We start from the raw sequence: 22,919 nt of genomic DNA, 5'->3' as shown, positions 1-22,919 counted from the left end.
GGAAAGAAAGTAAAGACTTGTGTGACCCCCCCCACGCTATCAGGCAAGGTCAGAATACCTCACAGCATCCCCTGATCCCACCAATACCTGCAGCAATCAGTGACTGCATTCCCCCGCAGCAATAATGATCCCCTTTTCAAGAACCATCATTTAAGTTCTTATGTAGCGCTGCTGCAAGCCTGAGCTCATAAACCACGAGCAGGGAATATTCAAATCAGAGCCCCACCTCGGGCCAAGGGCAAAGGAAACCATTCAAGTGCTCAGGTGGTACTAATTCCCGGGAAAGTCCACCGTATTCCCTTCCCGTTCTGTGCTATGCTCCCTGTTCTCAGGAAGCAGCTCCTTTAGCACCCCCATCAATTCAGAAGATGCCATCACGGCATCTGGATAAGTACCATCTTCTCTTAAGCAATGTTCCCTTAAACCATGACCCTGGTTTCGACGTGGTCCAAAGCCTTCCCCGTACCTTGCTGCTGTACTGTTTGGAGCAGTGAGGGCAGCACACGGGCGGGGTAGCTATAGTGCCCGTGAGCTGGGTGTGGGTGCTCAGCATGGGGTCTGGTTCTCCAGGGCCAGCGGGACGAAGTTTCCGAATGCTTGGTGGGAGCTCAGCCCCAGGATGGTTCTTCAGAATGTGGGCTTTTCGCTTGCTGGCACTTTTATAAACCTGCAAATTCAAAAGCTTTGCCATGGAAGCAGTGTATACTTCCACTTCCTGGCTTAAGGCAATCTAACAATTTCATTACAAGGAAATGAGAGAAAGTATTCACGTAGTCCAAACTAAAATATATTAACAGATATGCTGAAGGATAATGGGGATATAACATAAATCAGAATAACATAAGAACATAACATAGATATGTGAGGCATCTGCCTTGAATTTTTATACATCTAAGATAGGAATAGTAAAAACACCTTTACCTTTACCCTGAAGCTTAAGAGGTGAATATACAGTCATAGAAACAATTTCTTTTAAGGCCAGTTCACCCTTTAGCCTTTCTGTGAAAGCTCTCATGTGATGTACATAGTTGACTACTAATGCCAAAGAATCTTCCAAAATGGCAAGTCTAATAGCAACTAGAACCTGTAATGGTGAATCTGTGCTTAAAAAATGTTTCTTACTTTTAAGTTGATACTACTTATGCACAGCTTATAACTGATACAGCTGACACCGTATAAGGAAACAATATTACAATGAAACAATAAATGTATATTCTATTCCTGTGTTTTTTGTAACTATGCAAAACTCAAGAACGGAATAGTACAAGCAGAGTATTCCACCACAAGACTTTTTCACATCCTACTCAATCTCCTAGAAATCCAAAATCTACTCTGTATTTTACAAGTAGGATGACAAACACCCTCGTTTTAGAGCTTAGGAATTTAAAATGAATTCGTATACTAAGCTCTTGGTAATAAGCCTCTTCTTTAACGGCAAAAATCACAGAGAGAAGGTACAAGAAAAACAGAGCTGACTAATTCTTAAGAAAAAAATTTTGGCTTAAAATAAGGCTGCACTCCTAGCCCTTTCTTGTCTGAATGGGAGACTACTGAGAGACAGGGAACCATATGTTAAGAGAAACTGCAAGGTCCTGGTATATATATATATACATGCAGACAAACTGGCCCTGAGCGTGGCTCCCACAGAGGTATCCTCCTATGGACAGTTTCCTTTTACCTTATCACAATACTGACAAAAGTAGTCACGGTTGGGCTTTATGATGGGTAGAGTTAACTCTGGCACCTCTTCTATCTTCATGTCTGGGTGCCTCTTTGATAAGTGATTTACCTAAAAGGAAAAAAAAAGCAAATGAGAAGAAGAGACCCCGTGACCAACAGACGCTGAACAAATACCTCCGATACTGAGTGCAAGCAGCTGAAACTCTCTGAAGCGACACCCCAAAACATGAGGCCTTTGGCCAGAACCGGCACTGCCGGGACCCTCTGACACCGACGCATTAACAGGAGTTAACAGTAATTCAGCAAATCACTGAAGGTGAATCGGGTTGCTGTGGATTCCACCGATAGCCTTTGACTGAAAGAGCTGCTGGTGGAAAAATGGAAAATCACACTAGCAGGAATTTCTTTCCAGAATTCTCCTGATGCAAGCCTCTCCTTCATTATTCAGTGCCCTGGCCTTACCGAGGACGTTGAATGAGATACAGATATATTCTGCAAACACTGTCATCAGGGCCCAATGAGTTGAGAGCGGAGACCCGGCTCTCCTGGTGCTTCAGCTAACCCGGTTCGCATACCCTGCCTTGGCGGAAAGTTCCCTTCTATTGCTGTGTCATATCTGGAACAACTGGTGTGGGGGGGCTGCAAGGCAACGACCCTGCCAGGGAGTACGTTCGGGAACACAGGAGAGAACAGGAAGAGGAAGCACAGAGCAGAGCAGGAGAGGGGCAAAGCAAAGCAAAACAAGCAATGAAAAGTGATCAACAGACCTCTTCCAAGAAACACCGGAAATGAACCATGGCAAAGGCAGCAAGGGGTGACCAGGGGGGAGAGAAGCCCCAGGCTGGGAAATGTTCGCCTCCGCTTTGTCCCCAGCCAGGGACGAAACCCAGTGACAGGTTTAGTGCCGAATACTGTGCCAGAGCCATGGCCTGGGCAGGGGCGGGCGGTCCGGAGCCCGGCACTGACCAGCATGCCTCGTCTCCGGAAGCCCATCATGCACAGGCGGCACTTGAACGTGAAGCTGTCGTAGTCGGTGGACGTGATGCGCGGCTTGAACGTCTTGGAGCGGCTGATGCGGTCAGCTTTCTTGGCCTCCCTCTCAGGGTTGTGCATCCTCTGCATGTGTTCCCGTAGTTTGTCTTTTCGCTGTTTAGAGAGGATTTTTGAGAAGGCAGAGGGGTGGGGAGTGGGAGTAGAAGATTTTTAATTGAAGGGGTAAAAAAAAAAAATCAATACAAGTTAGCAGTAACACAACCCACCAGGCTACATCCGAGGACACGGCAACCCTGGCTGGGAATTACTCTGTTCGCTAACAAGTAAGTGCATTCCAATGAGCCTTGCTTGAAAATGACTGTCCAGTTTGAAAACTACACAATGATTTTTGAGAAGAAAGGTTTTGCATTTATGTAGAAGTGATCAAAGGGCACGTGGAATAAGTTTGGTATTAAAAACTACAAGACAGGGACTTCCCTAGCAGTCCAGCAGCTAAGATTCCACACTTCCACTGCAGGGGCTGCGGGTTCCATCCCTGGTCGGGGGGGACTGAGATCCCACATGCCTTGCAGTACAGCCAAAAAGTTTAAAAAAAAGAACTACAAGACAAACTGATAATGGATGGTAGGTAATATTGGATTTACAAAGCCATGTGTGTTCTCAATTACCACATGTTTTAACACACATAATGACATTCCTCTAAATCCCAAATGAATTTAAGTAAGTATCTCTCATCATATAAATTTAGCAGTTCAAGTAAGCAGTTACACTGCCTGCTATGGATGGGGCACACGGTCTAGGTCACAGCTCTTAGTCTGATCATCTAATCTTCTAGTGATACATGTTGATGTGAGTCCACAGACAGAAAATGTAGCAGAGCCCATCCTGAATAAAAACAAATTCCAAAAATGCCAGCTCGCTTATCCAGTGAGGCTCTGCTCCTGGACATACGATTACACTGCTATCGGTCTTAGAAAGATTTTGAACCTTTCTACCAGACCAGTTCTTTCCACATTTTGGTACGAGGATGTTTCTGTAACTACTTCATTTTTCAGCACATTTATTTAACAAACATTTCTTGAATGACCACCGTGTATCTGGAACCATGCTAAGTTCAGAGGTGCAATGCCAGGCATCCCCACCAGCTCCACACTCTACACAAATGCCTCCCTTTAAAATTAGTTCTCCCCTCCTGAATCCATTTCGGATTCTTTTCCAGTTTCTATGACAGCATGACCTACTCATATTCTGCAGAGTGTCTCTCAGGGACATCTTTGCAGAATCATCTGGTTTCCCCACGAACCATATTTTATCATTTTCACATTCATTTGTTTAACTCTTATCTCTGAGTCTCCCGTAGGTTTGTCCGTTGTTTTCTTCTAAATTCAAGGCCCATTTCTGATACTTATTATTTTTTATCTTAATCCTGTAAGTCATTAACATTCCCCAAAATAGTCTAAGCCCTCTCAACATCCCACAGATTTCCCACCTCTGTTGGATGACAGTCCTCATGCCCCAGGGCTCAATGATCAGGCTCCTACACTTAATAAGTGCTCAGTAAAAAATTTGGTGGGTAAATGTATTGCCCTCTTAGGAGTTCCTCGATAGCAATTTAGTTCTATTCGTTATACACTTGGATTCTTGTAAAAGATGCATTAGTACTCTGTTTGGGGATTTGAATTATTTTGGGAAATTAAGGTGAGTTTTCCCCTTAATTTTATCTTAACAACTAAGTCAAACATGAGGCACAAAGTACATCTCAAGTCTGTTCTTTGAGCATCGATGATACACCCACGAAATGAGCAGGCTCATCCTCAGCTTGTCAGTTTCAGTGGCCCGAGAACACCCAGGCTGCTTGCTGGTTCCTACCTTAAACTGCTTCCCACACGTAGAACACAGGAAGTCCTTACGGTCTGAGTGCCGGAGCATATGCAGCCGCAGCTTGTCGGGGCGGCAGAAGGCCTTGTCGCACTCCGTACACTGGTAGATCTTTTCCGAGTGGAAGCTTCGCACGTGTTTTTTCACCTGGCAGTGAGGACACAGAAAGTCAGGGGAAATGACCAAAGGCAGCTCAGCGACGCTAGAGGGAGCCAAACGCCGTGCCGTGGATCTTCATCAACCTGGCCTGGGAGCCAATCAGGTGTGACTGATAACGGGCCTCAGCAACACTATCCCCATCACAGAGGCCAGAAAGCCTTACCAACCTCGACCTCCCACAGAACTTGAAGAGGAAGAAGAAAATGTTCGCTTAGTCCAAGCCCTGATCACGTGGAACCCATTTTTCTTTCCTTTTTTTTTAAGATTAAAAGCAAGAGTTCCCTTGGATTTAAATGAATCTTGGTAAAAAGTACCTATAAGAGGACAAAAAATAATTCCTTCTCACTTTTTCCTGCTTCCAACATGCATAGAAGCAACTTAGCCCCTTGTAGTAACTGGTCCTTTTACATCTTTCTATCAAATCAGGTTCTGAAGAATTAAAGACATGAATTAGACGGGAGAAAACACATTACCCATATATGAGAAAACACAACACCAGCATCATTTCCCCTTAATTGGGACGTATTCCCTACACTTTTAGATAACTTAAACAAAGGAATACGGCCTCTGAACTCTCTTTGCCATAAATACCCAGCAAAGAATAGTTATGGATGGGAGCTAAGTAGTGAGTCATATCAAACCACTCCTGCAAGACATTTTCCTTCATTATTTTTGGAGTCTCTTGTGCCATTAAATTCCACCTTAAAGCAACTTCTCTAATTGTTTGTGTAAAGTGAGAAAATTACCAAGACTCCCAACACTAACAGAACTATGATTAAATCCTAGTCTCCTTTTGCTTTGGTAATTTAAAAAAAAAAGAGAGAGAGAGACACAATATTTTTACTAGATATTTAGACTTACTTGTTCATTCACTAGCATGTAACAATATTAACACTTGAAGTCCAAATGAAATCAGGAATATTCTGGAAATTATCCTCACCCCATTTTGCTCCAGAATATAATACAGGGGAGGAGGTCAGTGCTTAATACAGAAGTATATTATAGCCAAAACATGGAAGCAACCTAAATGTCTATTGACAGAGGAATGGATAAAGGAGATGTGGTACATATATACAATAGAATATTACTCAGCCATTAAAAAGAATGAAATAACACCATTTGCAGCAACATGGATGGATCTAGAGGTTGTCACACTGAATGAAGTAAGTCAGAGAAAGAGAAATCACTTATATGCAGAATCTTAAAAAAAAAAAAAAAAAGATACAAATGAACTTATTTACAAAACAGAAACAGACTCACAGACTTAGAGAACGAACTTATGGTTACCGGGGGGGAAGGTGGCGGGTGGGAGGGATAGACTGGGAGTTTGGGATTGACATGTACACACTGCTATATTTAAAATGGATAACCTGAGCTTCCCTGGTGGCCCAGTGGTTAAGAATCCACCTGCCAATGCAGGGTACACGGGTTCGATCCCCAGTCCAGGAAGATCCCACATGCCACGGAGCAACTAAGCCCGTGTGCCACAACTACTGAGCCTGCGTGCCACAACTACTGAGCCCACGTGCCTAGAGCCAGTGCTCCACAACAAGAGAAGCCACCACAATGAGAAGCCCGCACACTGCAATGAAGAATAGCCCTAGCTTGCCGCAACTAGAGAAAGCCTGAGCGCAGCAACGAAGACCCAACGCAGCCATAAATAAATAAATAAAATGGATAACCAACAAGGACCTACTGTAGAGCACAGGGAACTCTGCTCAATATTATGTAACAACCTAAATGGGAAAAGAATTTGAAAAAGGATAGATACATGTATCTATATAACTGAGTCACTTTGCTGTACACCTGAAACTAACACAACACTGTTAACCAACTATACTCCAATATATAATAAAAAGTTAAAAAAAACCAGTATGTTATATACCAGCTGTCTCTTTGTTTCCTTCCAAAATGCATCACCTTAGTAGCACAAGACAGGAAACCAAAGTGATGGGGAGAAAATGTTTCCAGGCCAGGAAATGGGAGTATGTCTTCTACAAGCGCCATATATTTTATGAGTAGTGGGTATTGGCAAGGATTAAGAAAGACTTTTTAGAGATTATAACCAGATCTGGGTGTTTATTACTTGTAATACAACTTATATGTTTAAATGCCAATGTCTCATTTGGACAATTAAGGGTCATAGTAATCTTTTGCTTATCAAAAGTAGGTTGACTGAAGAAATATCACGCTCAACTAAGAAGATGCTGCAAAGAAGGAATGGAAATGCAGATGACAGGCTGTCTCAATCTTCCAAAACTCGAAGTTTCTTTTACCTAAAAGAGGCAGTGTTCAGGCATCGCGGTAGCAGACACTCACCTGGATAAAATCTGGGAACCGTTTCTTACAAGTTGGGCAGGTGAAGTAGCCATCACTGATATGAATGGCCACGTGATCTTTCAACAAATCAAGGCGGTCAAAGGATTCTGGGCAAAAAATGCAAGAGTAAGTCTTCTGGTCCGAGTGGAGCTTCATGTGGCTCTCCAAGGACGCACTGCTGATGAAGCCCTTGTTACAGAGGTCACAGGTCAATGGGCAGCTCCCCTCCCGCCCATGGAAGCGCAAGTGTTGGTCCAGTTTGTCCTTTTCACGGAAGGCCTTCCCACACTGCAAACATTTAAAAGGCCGGAAGGACTTCCGAATAAACAGATGCTGAAGAGCTGCATTCTGAAAGACACACACAAATGAGATTATTTAGTGAGTTAAGTGTGTAAGCAGCTCGCACATTTATAGGAAAAGAGGACAATCTCTGCAATCACAGACTTTCCACAGAAATTAAACTCTAGGACACACAGTTGAAAGATTTTTCTGTTTAAGACATTAAAAATGAAGCCATCCCCAAAGAAGTTCGTCTTGAAAAGACAAACTTTTGTGTGCTGTTTTATGTCTATGTGTGTGTGTTTTCTTTCGAAAGGATCTAAGTAACGTTCAAAAAATAGAGGACTTACATTGGATTGGCCAAAAAGTTCATTCGGGTTTTTCCATAAGATGTTACAGGAAGAACCCGAATAAACTTTTTGGCCAAGCCAATAGAGTAAAACAAACCCCAGAGTCAAGTAGAATAAAAATTGAAGACTTGGAAGAAATGACTTGGGTTGAGTCACACATGCATGATGAGGTTGGAGTGAGTCAGCCAAATGTTACTTGTTGAAGTCTTTGAGAAAAAGAACTTGAAGCTTGATTAAAATGTTTAGCAAAAATAAAGATAATAAAAAGAACCGAAGCGTAGTAAGTACCAAGGGCTGGGGGAAGGAGGCAGCGGATATGGGATTTCTTTCGCGGGTGATGAAAATGTCCTGGAATTAGTGGTGATGGCTGTGCAACTTTGGGACTATTCTAAAAACCACTACAAAAAAAGTGAATTTTATGGTAAGTGAATTATATCTCAATTTATGAAAAAGAATGAAAGAGAACGAAGATACACATTTACATGAACGTGTCTGCAGCTGAGACAAGATATGTAAGCACACGTTCTAAATGGAATATGTGCCTTAATCACTTCCTACTCAGGAAATGCAGAGGACAGCTTCTCAGTGTAGCTGGTTAGTTCCACTGGTTAGAATGCCTTGCTAATTGGGTTAAGCTTATTGCTTTGTTCCCTGTCTAGACCAGTCAATTTCGCTCTTTTTTGCTTTTCAGTCACAGATTGCACTTCTAATGCTGATTGGCCATCTTGTAAATTCATCCAATTGCTACAGGGAATCCCAGTGAGGGAAGATGGTTACTTAGCGCAAATTCATCACCACCACTGAGAAAACAACTCATGTTCTACTGAGAGCAAACCAACAGAATCATCTTTCACACAGAGAATACAGAATCAATATTTTAGTTCTACTATAATGAAGACTCATTCATAAGTTCCTCAAAACACCAGGGGGAAAGTTCTAGATAGCTATGAGGTGGGGGGAAAAAAATCCCTCAAAAAAATATATCTGTGAATGGGTATGCTTATGTAACTATAAGAGACTAGTAATTAAAGAATTAATGGAGGTCTTAATGCGTTATTTGTGCAATGAAAAAAGTACAATGAACAATGCTTAAACCCCTAATTTCAAATTATTCACAAGCAGCAACTTCTGAAGTAACTTTAACGTGAAATAATCATTTAGGGAAAAAGCAAAATAATTATTGTTGACTTAGTGAAAATTCTGAACACAGTTCCTGTATAGCAGAGAGCATCTTTCTCAGGGCTTCTCTCATAGGGTTGGGAGAGATATTTGACCTACTCATTTATCTTGAGTAAATATCTCGCAATTCCATCATCTTCCCAGGTTGACTGGGGTTGCATCATATTTTATTCTCCTTTGTATCTAGGTCTCTTAAAAAAATAGCTGAGCTCAAGGGAAGTGTCAATAAAAGTTTGCAAATTAATGAAATGTATTTCATAAGAAAATCAAAAAGAATTACTTCAAGATCTTTTCTGTACCACCTGAAGAGATCATAAACAACAGACCTTTTTCAAATCAGCCACAGAGCTTTCTTTCACTTCATTATACGGTTTAGCGGTCACCTAATCTTTCTACCCTATCTGGACAGATACTTATTTTACATAAAAGCTCTCACGATTCTGGCTACTTTCCAAGCTTTACGGAAATATTGCAAAAAGAACAGATGCTATCCTGAGGTTCAGAGATTCAAGATTTAGAGTGCTCGGGGAATGCATCATTTCCTTTACCCAAGTTCAGTGAAGTTTCCAAGGGCAGACATAACGCACAACAACCGGTCTTGGTCCCACGGAGATTCCACTTCCCCTTGGGCACCAAATCTGGATGGTGGTTTTGTTTCAGTCCGTTATGCTAATAAGTCTCCTGTCATCTCTGTTTAGTGTGAGTGTCCTCAGACCCTTGATCTAAACCCAGCAGCCGCCGGGCTCCACTTTCTTAGCTCTATCGGCAAACCTTGTTCTTACTGCCTTTCTGATTTCCATGGAGCGCTGAACTAAGTACTCAAGAACTAGGCTGTTTCTCTGATCGAATGATCCTAACGTAACCCTCTCATTACAAGGTAGTGGAAGTGCTGAAACTGTCCCAACTCTACGGTACCTTCTGCAGTTCAGAGCTGCAACTGGTACACATTTTCTAGAAGCAATCAAGAGAAAGGGTGGAGGCAGCACAGATGGGTCTCAGAGTTGCCGTTGGCCAACCACTCTGTACTGGATGGAACATAAGCTCCTCGAAAGGTGACAAAATGGTATAGTTGCTAAAACCTGTGACAAGGGATTCGACTCACACTGAGATGAATTCTGAGTCAACAGAGTCTTTGCAGACAAAACCATAAAACGTTTCTAAAGTCTGATGTTAATAGCTAAAGGAACCTCAACTGACTAATTTTCAGATTATTTTGATCCTAACATTAAAAGGAAATCAATCATGTTTGCTGGCTTTTTTTTTTTTTTAAACAACTTTTCTCTGGCCTGTTTTCTGCCCAGTTTTCAAAACCTCTATTGGGCTAGCCTTGCCCGGTATGTGCTACTTTCCACTACCCTCCAGGTGGTACCCGTGCTCACGTCCGGCCAGCAACCACACCAAACAATTCCTGGGTGTCGGCCTTTGATGCTATGGCTGCCGTCCTCTGAAACCATCTCCCTTCTTCCTGTCTCTCTTTCCCAGTTTAACCCTCACTTCATCTATGAATTATTCCCCAACTCCAGCCTTCTTTGGCCTTTCACTCTTCCAACTTCTGATAGCAATTATAGGCTCTACCTTTACGTGTAGCACTTAACTGTGACCCACCTTACATTAGCATCGCCTCCCTAATTAGACTGGAAGATCCCAGAGGACAGGACACCAGTGAAATTTCTACTGTGCACCTAGGCAGTGCTGAACATACAGTCAGAACTCGGCGCCACTGCAGAAGTCATTCAGTTGTTTCAGGGCTGGAAGGGACCTTGGAGATCACTTAGTCCTACCCTTCATTTTGTGTATGAGCAAACTGCAGCCCACTCACTTACTATTTGAAAATAAATTATCATTATTCATTAACTAATTTGCATTGACTGTAGCAACCAAACTGTCGTTTCCACCAGGATTTAGTTAAGTACAGGTTGCAAAGAACAGCAGGTCAGGCAAACACTTAAATAACATTCTGTTATGTGAGTGAAACACAGGAAACAAACGTACCTGCAGCTCCAACTGAGCAGGCAGCATTAGAGGAGAGAAAAATAGTTACATTACCAATGGGGTTGGAAGGCTTCCCTTCAGTTGGTCATTACCAATCTGGATAGAAAAGATGAAAAAATACATAGCCCCTGCTTTTTAGAATGTGTGAGAGGAAGAGAAAAAAAAATCGCTCACCTAAGACTGACCTCCAAAAGCCACATACACATGGCTTTTGCTTTGACACAAGGAACCTTGTTCCAAAACCAGTAACCCAGTTCATTCCAGAACACAAGTACGATCACGGCTACACTATGCTTACATAGCCACACCTCACGAAACATGTGGGCTTTAGTTGTTTTCCTTCAAAAAATTCAATCTAGAAAGCATTTCTACGGACCTAGTGAAAACTCAGAATGGCCAAAGCAGAAAAGATAGTAATTGCCCAAGAAAGAGTGAAACGCAGGTTGGGAGTCACGTGGCATGACGGGTGGAAGGTATGCAGAGCCTTCTGCCTTTCTGGGGTATATTTATGTAGGTTTACATATCCTTTTGAAATAATATACATGGAGCCATAAGTTTTATAAGTTTCCGTTTCAGGACCCTTATAAAGTCTAATTAGCCTGATTGCTCAGACTTCTTCCACGCTGTCATACAGAACAAACATTTAAATGTATTTTTAAATGAAGGCACGGACTAGACTATTGTTCAAGGTCCCTTCTAGCCTATAGGCAAATAAGACCAAAAGAAACATAAGCTAAAATGATCGTCCACCTAGAAACTGTAAAGCCTGGGAAGTTATACAAAAAGTCTCTTTCATCCGCATAAAGGATTAAGGAAAGTCCTGCTACCACAAACACGGGTTTAAGTCATTCTTTTCTGGATGTCAATTGTCCGCACAGACACTGATCTCACAAAACCACGTTGCTCTCCACATGCCTCCCCTGCAGGTCCTAACGCACACTCAACGCTGTCTGTGAAATGGGACAAAACACACCTGGCCAGGCAGCCACGGAGGCCCTGCAACCACATGGCCCGAAGTCAAGTCGCGGGTCATGTGGGTGAGACACTGCCCTACCCCCGAACCTGGAGCTTAGCTCCGAGCTGACCCCGTGAGTGCGCCGCACCTGCCAGATCAACTTGAACTCAGGTCCCTGTGCACTGACGGGTCCTGGCATTTGCCAGTCTCCCCTTGGAAACCGTTGATAAACAAATTCAAAACCCCAAACTGACCTGAGAGCTATGATTAGGCACAGATTATTAGCCTGGCTTCAATGTAAGTAACTATTACAACTCAGTGTACTTATCTCTCCATTTCCAATCTGTGAGTTTAGGCATCCAGAGAGTTATTCTACTCTAACTACACTAGTCCGGATGCTGCCAAGAGCCAGGCTTCTGAGTCACTGATAAATTGATGGAATCTAGGACCGGCCATGCCAGCCTGCCACGGGACCCAGAGACCCAGAGAAACAGTTCATACTTTCTTCCAAAACAAGGGGCTTGAGCCTGTGATAGGCTAGATGCAAGCAAGCCTTGGGAGTGGTGGTGAACGTCAGGGCACCTACGCGGCTGGCCGCGAGGCGGAGGACTGGGAGAGGGCGGGGCGGGCATCCCGCTTACCCGGATGCGCTTGGCCCTGCGCATGTCGTCGGCCGTCAGGGTGCTCTGGGTGGGCAGCACGCTCTCCTCGTGCTGGGGCTGCAGGTGCAGCTCGTGCGTTTCCGTCTCGTGCTCCAGAGAAGACTGGGCTTCCGGTGGCAGCTGAGGGACTGCGAGCGCGGGCTGCTCTGGTTGATCCAGCCCATTCAGAGTTGCAGGTTCAGCCTCATCGAACTGCTCCTTGGTGGGAAAATGCAGCAAGTCCTGAAATTGCAATAACCAGCAATTATTTCCCTACCTAGATAGACATTAGTGCTAGGATTTAGAATTGCTGCTTTACTTTTTAAATGACTAGTGTCGTTATGCTCAGAAAAGAATATTTTCCTTCTGAGAAAATTAGTTAGGTAACCATCCACAGGATGTAAAAACCATGAGACGTTCCGGATCATTTTGTGAGGAAAAGACTATGACAGGACTCTTCTGGAATATCATCATTTTAATTGTTTAAACTAATTAAACAGAGTCCCCCGGTAGTGTCTCTGGACAATTTCAAACCTTTAGGGCAGCAGAGTTGCGTTTTCGTCGTAAGTAACGTTTGAAACAATGTTCTTTTCAGTCTTTCCTCTAGTCAGACTTTAATTAACAGGGAGCACAGCCCTGACAGGCAGGCCCATCACCCTCTGAGAGGCGTTTGTATTTGAATCCAGTAATGGTTCTCATAAGTTCTCTAACCAAGCATCCAAGAAGAGCTCTTGCTTTCCCATCCCCCATACCTGTGTCCCATCATCACACTTTTCCCCATTTTCACTGGTTATTTCCAAGCGGATAAATTTGGGAGGGCGTCCCGGCCGCCGACCTGGGCCAAACCGCCTCTTGCCTCGCCCCCTTCCTCTGCCTCTTGTTCTGGGGACAAGACATTGGGTTATAGATAGTCACGGTTACACAATACTGCACAACAAATATTTCCCTGAATGATCCCGACTCACCCCAAATCTTGATTTCCTCTCACTTGATTTCTTTTCCTGATTCTTTTTTTCTAATGGAAACAATCACTTTGCTCATACACGCTTTCCAAATTTCTCATCTTTGCCATCTACATAGCTCAGAGACGTCTTAAATTATTCAGAATAAAAGGAGGTTTAAAAAGTCAAACCACCGACACCATTTTGCTACCAAAAATTCTGGAAGCTCGCACACATCTCTGCGATTCTGTGAGCAACGCAGACAGGACAGAACACGCCTAGTGTGTGTCCTGGATACAAGATTCCAGTCTTCCCCTTGCTCACCTCATGTTCCTTCCATGGAATGTGGCTATAGAGTCAAAGGAACGCCCTTGTTTTACTATAATCTTCTGGAAGGTCAGAACAAATTTCTAATTCACCGGTTCCATAGCACATCCAGTAAACACCACATTAAAAGATTCTTTATTATGAGAAATTCCAAACCTCGGCAAATGTGGAGAACACAAGGAGGCCAGTGTACCCGCTACCTCATTTCAATACTTATCAACTCATGGCCAGTTTTATCCCATCTATAGCCTCACCACTTCTCCCACACACATACCCATTAGGCTATTTTGAAATAAATCCCAGACATCATTTCATCTGTAAATATTTCAATATGTACCTCTAAAACATAAGGACATATATATGTATATATAATATACACATATCTCCACAACAACTTTATCGCACCTAAAAAATAAGTGATAGTTGCTCAATATTTATTAAATCTAGCCAAAGTTCAAATTTGCCTAATTGTCTCCAATTTCTTTTAACAGCTGGCTAACAAACATTTTTATCTACAATGTGTCATGCATGGAGCTTGACACTAAAGACGGTAAGTTATATGCAACAGTTTTTACCCTCACATGTCCAGTAGAGGCAGCAGACATGTAAACCAAACCTCACAATAGAATATAAAAAGTGCTATAACAGAGCCATGGTCGGAGTTTTCGGGATACACAGGAGGGAGCGACGGAACTCCTGCTGTGTCCTCCACGCACCCCAGACGTTTGCTCCCGTGGTCACACCCTCAGCCTTGTCGTCCTTGGGAGGTGCGGAATCCCCACCGTCCTGATGCCATGCATCGCCCACTCCTACACCGTGTCCAAACTTCCCAGCTCACGCCCTTAGGCACCTGGACTCAACGATCCTTCTGCCTCACCACCAGCTCCAGTCCAGTCCTGTGCCCTGTCTGCAGTCCTGCGTCCTCTTCATGTTTTCTCTCCGTCCTTCCACTCATAAGCTCCAAGGTCCTTCACTGGAGTCACTCCCTTGTACGTGCTCTTCCCTCCCCACTGCTGCTTCATCACTCTTGCTGTGTTGCACGCGCTTGGTGAACCGACTTCCTGCCGGCTCTGCAACGGCACCCTCGCAGTGAAAGACGCTTGGTAACGACACAGCCGTGACTCACATGAGCCCTCACTCACGTTGCAGGCAATCACACCGGACTTCCCTGGAATATTTACTCTCCCACTTCCCTAAATGCCATTTCACACCATCTCCTCTCTTTTCAAATCACATAAAAGCTGGCAACCCTACATCTGTCCCACTGGGACCACTCTGCCCGGAACCGCTCTCATTTTTCATCTGAACTGTTGAAATAGCTTCTAACTAGACTCCCTGTCTTCACTCTTACTGCAGTACAAGCTAAGGTGATGGTTTTATTTTTATCCACAGTTATGTTTAGAAATGTAACTGACATCACAATACCCCTTGATCAGCAGACTCTAAAGACTTCTTATCACACATAGAATTAAATTCAAATTTCCTGCCACTACCCATCAGGCCTATGTGATCCAGCTGCTGCTTACCCCATCCTGTGGAATTCTCCTTCGCCTACCTTTTTTACATAGTGGGAATTAAACATAGGACTTAGTCTGATGAAGGAATCCGGCTACTGAAAAGAGTTTGAAAATCAGAAGAATTCCTATTTCAGAATCTCTAGTTAGGGGAGATTTTCCTAAGGTGAAAAGATGTCCTATTGCTGGGTATTGGTTATGCTGGAAAAGACACAAGTAGTAATGAGGACCAGGGGAAAAAAGGAAATGACGGATAAGAACTGTCCTTCAGCAGCCTACCTGGTTACCTGTCTACACACAAGCGCGCGCGTGTGCGCGCACACACGCACAGACCCATCAATTCACAGATGATATAGAAACGACCCTGGAACTTTAAAAACGAAGTTTTTGAAATCTTCCCCCTTACTATTATACCTGCTAAACACATCCAGTTTCTCATCATGCGAATTGAGATGCTGCTGCAGCTGCTCTGAGCTTATAAATCGGCGGTTACATTCGTAGCAGGGCCAATTCTTCTCTTGCTCTCGAAGAACTGCAGTCGTGGGAGAGAAACCATGGAGGCTGGTGATCAACAGGCACCAGTAAAACTCAGATGCCCAGTACCCACACCATTCCCATCTCAGCGTAGCCCAGTGTTCATAAATACACAATGTCTGCTGTTCTGTTATAAAATCAAAGGCTAAAGTCTGACAGAGAATAATTTTTAGGATCTTGTTTTCTGATATATTTGCATAAGACATCAAAGGAACAAACACCCTTGTGCTACCCTCTCCCACCCCGCAATACATACAACACACACACACACACACACACACACACACACACACACACGACCTTACCACACTGGAAAGACAAGGAGTGCTACAATGGAAATCTGTATGCAGATAACCCAGTGATTCAGATCCAAGTTTCATAATCAGATGGTATACTGTATCACAAATAACTTGAAAATCAATGCCCAATGTAATCACTTTAGCAAAATGTTCAGAAGTACCCATTAAAGCTGATTATGTGTATACCCTATGACCCAGCAATCCACTCCTAGATGTGCACGCAACAGAAATATGCACATATGTTCACTAAAAGACATGCAAGAATGTTCGCAGTGGCACCCTCATGTTAGCCAGAAACTGGAAACGACCCTGCTGTATAATAAAGAATTTTGCTGGCATTTGTCCCCGGTCCCTGGGAAATAGCCTCTAAATCTTTGGAATCTCCAAGTAAGAAGCACATCTTTGTTATTCCTGGTGATCTGTGACCATACCTGAGTTTATGCTAATGAGATGGCTCAGGATGGGGCTGGCTGTGTCAGGAAGACCAACCGTCTGATTACAGGGTTGGGGCTTTGAGCCAGGTGGTATCAACCAGGCAGGGGAGCAGGGGCTGGAGAGCAAGTTCAATCACAGGCCAAGGAGCCAATCACTCACACCTATGTGATGATGCCTTGAGAAAAACTCTGGTCACAGAAGCTCAGGTGAGCCTCCTAGGCTGGTAATCATACATCAGTGCTCCAGGGTCGTGACACGGCCTAAGGACATGGGAGCTTCACATTTGGGATCCTCCCAAACTTTGCCTTGAGTGTCTCTCCATTTGCCTGGTCCCCACGTGCATCCTTTATACTACAATGGTACTCATAAGTACAGCACTTTTCTGAGTCCCATGAATCGTGCTAGGGAATTATCAGACATAGGGGGTTAGCAGGAACTCCCTAAATTGTAGCTAGCTGGTCAGAAGTGCAGGGGGCCTGGGACCCCCAGGGCTTGAGACTGCTGTCTGAAGTCGGGAGGGCCTTGTGGAGGACTCTGCCCTTGTCCTGCAGAATGTGACCTCACTCCAGCTAGTCAGTGCCAGGATTGCACTGTGCGGCCCACATTTCTATGGTAGGAACAGATCAGTGAATTACGGTACATTCACACAATGGAAACCCAAATGGCAATGAGAATAAACAAACTACAATAATACACAACAGTATGGAAGAATCTCACAAACAAAAGATTCCCAGACACCAGAAACGTACATATCACATAATTCCATTTATAAAAAGTTCGGTAACAAGCACATGGTCATATCTGTGGTGTTGAAGTCGGGAGATTAGTCACACTTGGGAGCGAGGAGGAATTACGAGGCTCAGGGGAGTCCTGGGGCCATGGTCACGCCCTGTGTCTTGATCTGGGTGCGGGTTGCCCAGGTGTCCTCACGTTGTGAAAATTCATTGGGCCATTACTTAGGATTTGTGCGCTTTTCTGTACGTAAATTCTGACTTTGAAAACAAAGTCAATGCCTACCTTGCCGTGTTCAGAGATGATTACATCTCGATAGGGATCATCTCTGATCTAGGTCCTAATTTAGTATTTGGAGGTTTTCATTATATTAAATACTATTTTCCAGCACCCATGAAAGAAATGTAAATATGTCATTGTCATTTGACCCTAGAATTAGACAGGGATGTGCAGCTCTAAAGAACCTATTAGAATATCTTAAATACAGAGAGACAGAAAAATTAGACATTGCCTGAAGATGTAAGTAATATATACAATTTAGAATCAATATATAAAATACAAAAAAAAATGAAAAAGTCCAAGCACCTTTCCTTTCTTCCTCGGAAATGTCATGAATCTTCCGGTTCACAAACTCGGCATAGGAAGCAGCATACCACACCTGCAAGAGCCAAGCGCATCATCAAGGACTAAGGGCATCACCGGATGTGCTTCACGTGCTTCAATCCCCCCTCCTGCTCACAGGAAACAATTCAGGATTTTCTACAGCCCACGGAAAACAAACAAACGAAAGAAGCCGAACTGTAGGGTGACCCCGTTAGCGCAGACGGTCAGTCAGGAAGTTCGCCTGCCAAGACACACTGCGTGTTTTCTTTTTCCTTTGTAAAAAACTGTGGGACTTCCCTGGCGATCCAGTGGTTAGGACTCCACGCCTCCACTGCAAGGGGCACGGGTTCGATTCCTGGTCAGAGCACTGAGATCCCACGTGCCGAGCGGTGAGGCCAAAAGAATCAATAAATAAAATGTAGAAAATAAAAAGATAAAAAACTGGTTTTGTTATTAGAACAACTTCACGAGAGATAACATCAATAGTCTCCTGATCTGCATGAAGCAGAGCCTCTTCCAGTTTTTTTTTTTTTGCGGTACGCGGGCCTCTCACTGCTGTGGCCCCTCCCCTTGCGGAGCACGGGCTCCGGACGCGCAGGCGCAGCGGCCACGGCTCACGGGCCCAGCCGCTCCGCGGCATGTGGGATCCTCCCGGACCGGGGCACGAATCCGTGTCCCCTGCATCGGCAGGCGGACTCTCAACCACTGCGCCACCAGGGAAGCCTTCTTCTAATTCTTTTATCTGTATTTAAACACAGGTTTCTCCACAGCTGTGATCATGGTGGCTCCACCGCAACACTGCTGGGTCACCAGAGCTACGCCACCTTCCTGAGCCTCTTCCTCCGCCCTACCCCGTGGGCCGCTTCTGCTCAGTCTCCCTGTCTGGCTGTCCTTCCCCTCCCGCACCCTGAACAGCGCTGTTCCTCGAAGCGTAGTCCAAGTCCAGGGCCTTCTTATTTCTTCCTGAGGTGACCGCACCCATTGCAGCCAACTCTGTGCTAATGACTCCCAGGTCACTGCCTCTACCCCAGACCCTCCCCTCCTGCCTTCTACCTACATTCTACTACCTGCCTGATGGCGCTTGTCCGGAACTGACTTCCAGATGCTCCCCTCCTCGCCCCCACCCCTGCCTACCTTCCCCATCTCAGTAAATACCCCACCTTCCACACAGTTGCTCAGACTTGAAATCTAAAAGCTCATCCTTTTTAAAATATATTTATTTATTTGGCTGCGCTGGGTCTTAGTTGCAGCAGGTGGGATCTTTAGTTGTGGCATGCGAACTCTTAGTCATGGCATGTGGGATCTAGTTCCCTGACCAGGGATCGAACCCAGGCCCCCTGCATTGGGAGCGTGGAGCCTTAGCCCCTGGACGACCATCTTTCTGTTTTCTTCTGTAATGCCTCAGTAAGAACTCTCGGTGGCTCAGACGTCCTCCGTCTGCTCCGCCCACCTAGACGTACACCAAGATGAGCTCTTGCCTGGTTTTCTAACAAGCCTCTGCTTTTCCACTCTCGCTCCCTGCATTCCAGTCCCCACACAGAAGCCAGCGCGGTCTTCTGGAAACACAGTCGGATTGCATCACTCACTCCCATGCTTAATGGCCTGCAGCAGCTGCTTGGTTCTCAGTAAACCTCAAGTGCTTGACGCTGGTCTGCAAAGGGCTCCCACCACCCTCCTTTACCCACCTTCAGTTCCTCCAACATGTAGAGTTCTTGCCCTTGCTGTTCCACCATCAGGAATGTTGGGTTCTTCACTGTCACCTCCTGAGCAAGGCCTGTCCTCCCCCGTCACACCTGAATTGGGGCCTTTCCTGTCATCTGCTCCTTTCACACCTTTTGTGCCCTTCACAGCACTTCCCACTATTTGATATTATTTGCTTATTTATACCTTTCTGCCCACCTCCCCTCTGGAGGACAAGTTCCTTGAACGCAGGGCACCAGTCTGTCTTCTCCTAGTGTCTGGAACATAGTACAAGCTCCATGTTTTGGTCACTAAATGAATCCATCATACACAATTGTTGTGGAACATTATTTTAACCATATGGAAATAATCACACTGAGAGACTTCATTTTCAACTGTGGAATAATATTCTACAGTCTGTATTCTATACTTTACTTGACCATGACCCTGTGGTTGGACTTTTAGGTAGTTTATCATTCTGCTGTTATAAATTCTGCCCTGTTCATCGATTCCAAGAGGTATGTTTCTCATATTCTCTGATTCAGAAATCAGAGTGTGCCTCCCAATCCATGGCATTCTGTGGTCACTGCCTTGATGTAGCCGTGACCACCTGCCTTTGCTCCTGCACAAACCTGGCCGAGATCTTTCCATTCTCACCTCATTCCGGTTATGTGTCCCACTGGCACCCCGTGAGGTGCTACACTTGCCAAGCAATGCAAACGAAGGCCAAAAAAAACCTGCCATCTCCCTCAGAATAAACGAAAGAAATTTCAAAGCAATGCAAGGCTGGTGTGATCATACCGGAGGAACTCTCATTAAGGTATCAAACATCGAGTGATCAGAAACTTCCCACTGACTTGATCAAAAAACTCTCAGCTTCCAAGGACATGTGTTTCAATTGAGGAAAAAGACACATATGGGTTCAGTCAATGGGAAAGCACAGCATCAAAACTTACAGAAAAGCTATCAGTGGCTTGGAAAAAGATCGCAGAGGTAACAGAGGAGCACTTATTCTAAAAACACTGCATCATCATCAACACCTTGATGGCACAGAAGATGACAGATAGACAAAAGCACAAACATCCATGATAAAGTAAAACAATGATCCAGTTAGAGAAAAAAAAAGTCAGACTGCACAGAAAGCAGTTTATACCTGAACCAATTTCTTTGGCTTATAGTGTGCCTTTTAACATATGCGTAAGTGTGATGTGATTTCAAAATTGTGTCTAAATAAGTCCAAAATAGCTCCTGCCATAAAAATAAAATAACTCCTTCTGTTGATTAAAATAAGCACTGTAGCATAGCTCAGCTGGCAGTGTACTTGTTTTCTTAATGGTGTGTAAAATAAGGGTGCATCTTAATGTCTGAGTCGGCAAAAACATTACAAAATTCTAATGTAGCTAGCTCTATCTTTGCTTATAATTATTTCCTCAGACTTATTTTCAAGGATTGGGTTTACTCAGCCAAGAACATTTTTGCTGCCTACTGTCAGAAATATTCTATAAAATATTGCAATTCTGAAACAAACATCCCTATTTTTTAAACCCTCACACTCCTTGTATTATATCTGTTTATTTTTGCTAGCTTAAATTAACAAAAATATTAACTCATAGTTGCTTTAAGGGTTTTTAAATTATCAACCTTTAAAAAAATGTTTTAACATTTCTTTACTATTTGAGTCCTCCCCCAAATAAAGTCTATTCCTGATACTTATTTATTGTCCATCTGGATGTAGTGAGGTTAGAGGCACACAACTTTCTCTCAGTTTGTATACGCAAACCTTTTAACATGTATTACAAATATTTCCCCCATCCTGTTGCTTTCTTTTTATCTGTGGTTTTGGTTGTTCATTATATTGAACTATTATATTCTTATTTAATTGTATCTGTCTGCCTTCTACTGCATTAAAAGAGAAAATAATCTCCCCTCCACAGTTAAAAAGTATTCATTCAGTATCAAGAATTTATTGGAATACAGGTGTGAGATGTGAATCCCCTTCTACACATTTTCTTGGGAGGTTATGGATTATCTAAACTTGACGGTTTCAAAGACGCAAGGTTCGTACAGCTTTTAAACAAAGTCTAGGTCTTTGTTCCCCCCAAAGAAGTATCTATTTCTCACTTTACCACACTGAGGCACAGTGCTATTGAGTGTTCATGTACCAAAGCAATCATTTCTAACATATTTTTCATTTATAACTTTAATATTTTGACCCCCTCTTTTTACCATGTTCCTAACATAGCTTTAAAAACGGGGTGGGGGGGCGCAGAGGGGATTTTCCCTTAGAATCATAGCGGAATTTTCATTAATCATCAAGAGTTAATATTTAGACAAATTCCTACAGAGTGTTATCCCCCCAAAATATATTCCTAAAATCAGAAGTCAGTGCATAGAATTCTTTGGGTAAAATGAGTCTTCAGATAAAGAAATCTCGCCCATACATCTGAATTCCATTTTACAAGCTCTCCTGTTTCCCAACTAACTCTTCCTTAGAATGTGTAAATGATGTGAAGTAAGCCCATCTTTAATCACACAGACCTGCCTGTGCCCCCAAAACAACTACTTCCTCACCCCTGGGCCTAATACCTTCATGAATGCCTTTGATAGATCTCAAAAGTCATATACTTTCCATTCTGTTTTATTTGTGGGATTATTAGAAGTGTACAGTACACAGCAAGTGCTCGGTAAGTAAGTGAATTACAAGAAAAGGACGATTGTTTAAAGAATCCCTCTGCAAAGGGAAAAGAAAAGTAGGAAAGCATGAAGCAATTGCAATTCCTAGCAAAGGCGCCACCGACCCAGCGCTGTACCTTAAGCTCCTGCTTGGGCTCCACGTTCTTGATTGTTGTGTAGTACACGTGGTGGCCATACTGATAAGCCACCAGGTTCTGCTCCAGGTGATTCTGGGCCGGGCGCACGAACATCATCCAGTTACAGAGGGTCTCGTCAGACAACTCAAACCACAGGTCTTCATGCAAATCCCTGTCTTTTCTGTCACCTTTATCAAGAGAAACCTGCAACCGGAGTGAAAGTAAAAAGACACACATACACAAAACCTCTAATATGATGGATATTCATGTAATGACATACAAGATATTGTTCCTGAAATTAACCAGATATGCTTTGTATCTAGAAAGATACTGGAATTGTGTCTTGCCAAATGGAACAGGAAAAAGATTCCTTCTGAAGACTCACCTACAGAAGGATTACTTAGCAAAATCTAAAAGTTAGCACCCTGAGTATACACCTTTGGTTGATATGTCATCATTAACTAACACAACAAAAAATGCGACTAATTAGGGGCTTCCCTGGCGGCACAGTGGTTGAGAATACGCCTGCCAACGCCGGGGACACGGGTTCGAGCCCTGGTCTGGGAAGATCCCACATGCTGCGGAGCAACTAGGCCCGTGCGCCACAACTACTGAGCCT

The 22,919-nt window shown here is 43.8% G+C and overlaps 1 protein-coding gene across 9 annotated transcripts in view; it reads right to left on the bottom strand.

Moving 5' to 3' along the window:
• The window catches only part of PRDM10 (PR/SET domain 10), a 54,419-nt gene that overhangs the window by 11,507 nt on the left and 19,993 nt on the right, over positions 1-22,919 (bottom strand). For 4 of the 9 annotated variants that reach the window (XM_065883013.1, XM_065883017.1, XM_065883016.1 and 1 more), the window contains 10 exons: positions 22,301-22,504; positions 17,793-17,865; positions 15,622-15,739; positions 13,178-13,307; positions 12,426-12,668; positions 7,030-7,377; positions 4,543-4,698; positions 2,647-2,826; positions 1,679-1,789; positions 467-667 (listed from right to left, as the gene is read on the bottom strand). In XM_065883013.1, coding sequence (XP_065739085.1) covers positions 467-667; positions 1,679-1,789; positions 2,647-2,826; positions 4,543-4,698; positions 7,030-7,377; positions 12,426-12,668; positions 13,178-13,307; positions 15,622-15,739; positions 17,793-17,865; positions 22,301-22,504 — 1,764 coding nt within the window. Of the gene's footprint in view, positions 1-466; positions 668-1,678; positions 1,790-2,646; positions 2,827-4,542; positions 4,699-7,029; positions 7,378-10,829; positions 10,842-12,425; positions 12,669-13,177; positions 13,308-15,621; positions 15,740-17,792; positions 17,866-22,300; positions 22,505-22,919 lie in introns of all 9 variants that reach the window. The other 5 variants (XM_065883012.1, XM_065883014.1, XM_065883015.1 and 2 more) reach the window with 2 other exon arrangements.

This window comes from Phocoena phocoena, chromosome 8, assembly GCF_963924675.1.
Source record: "Phocoena phocoena chromosome 8, mPhoPho1.1, whole genome shotgun sequence".
NCBI lineage: Eukaryota > Metazoa > Chordata > Mammalia > Artiodactyla > Phocoenidae > Phocoena > Phocoena phocoena.
The sequence above is the reverse complement of the archived record's forward strand: the minus strand, read 5'-3'. Positions and strand labels throughout refer to the sequence as shown.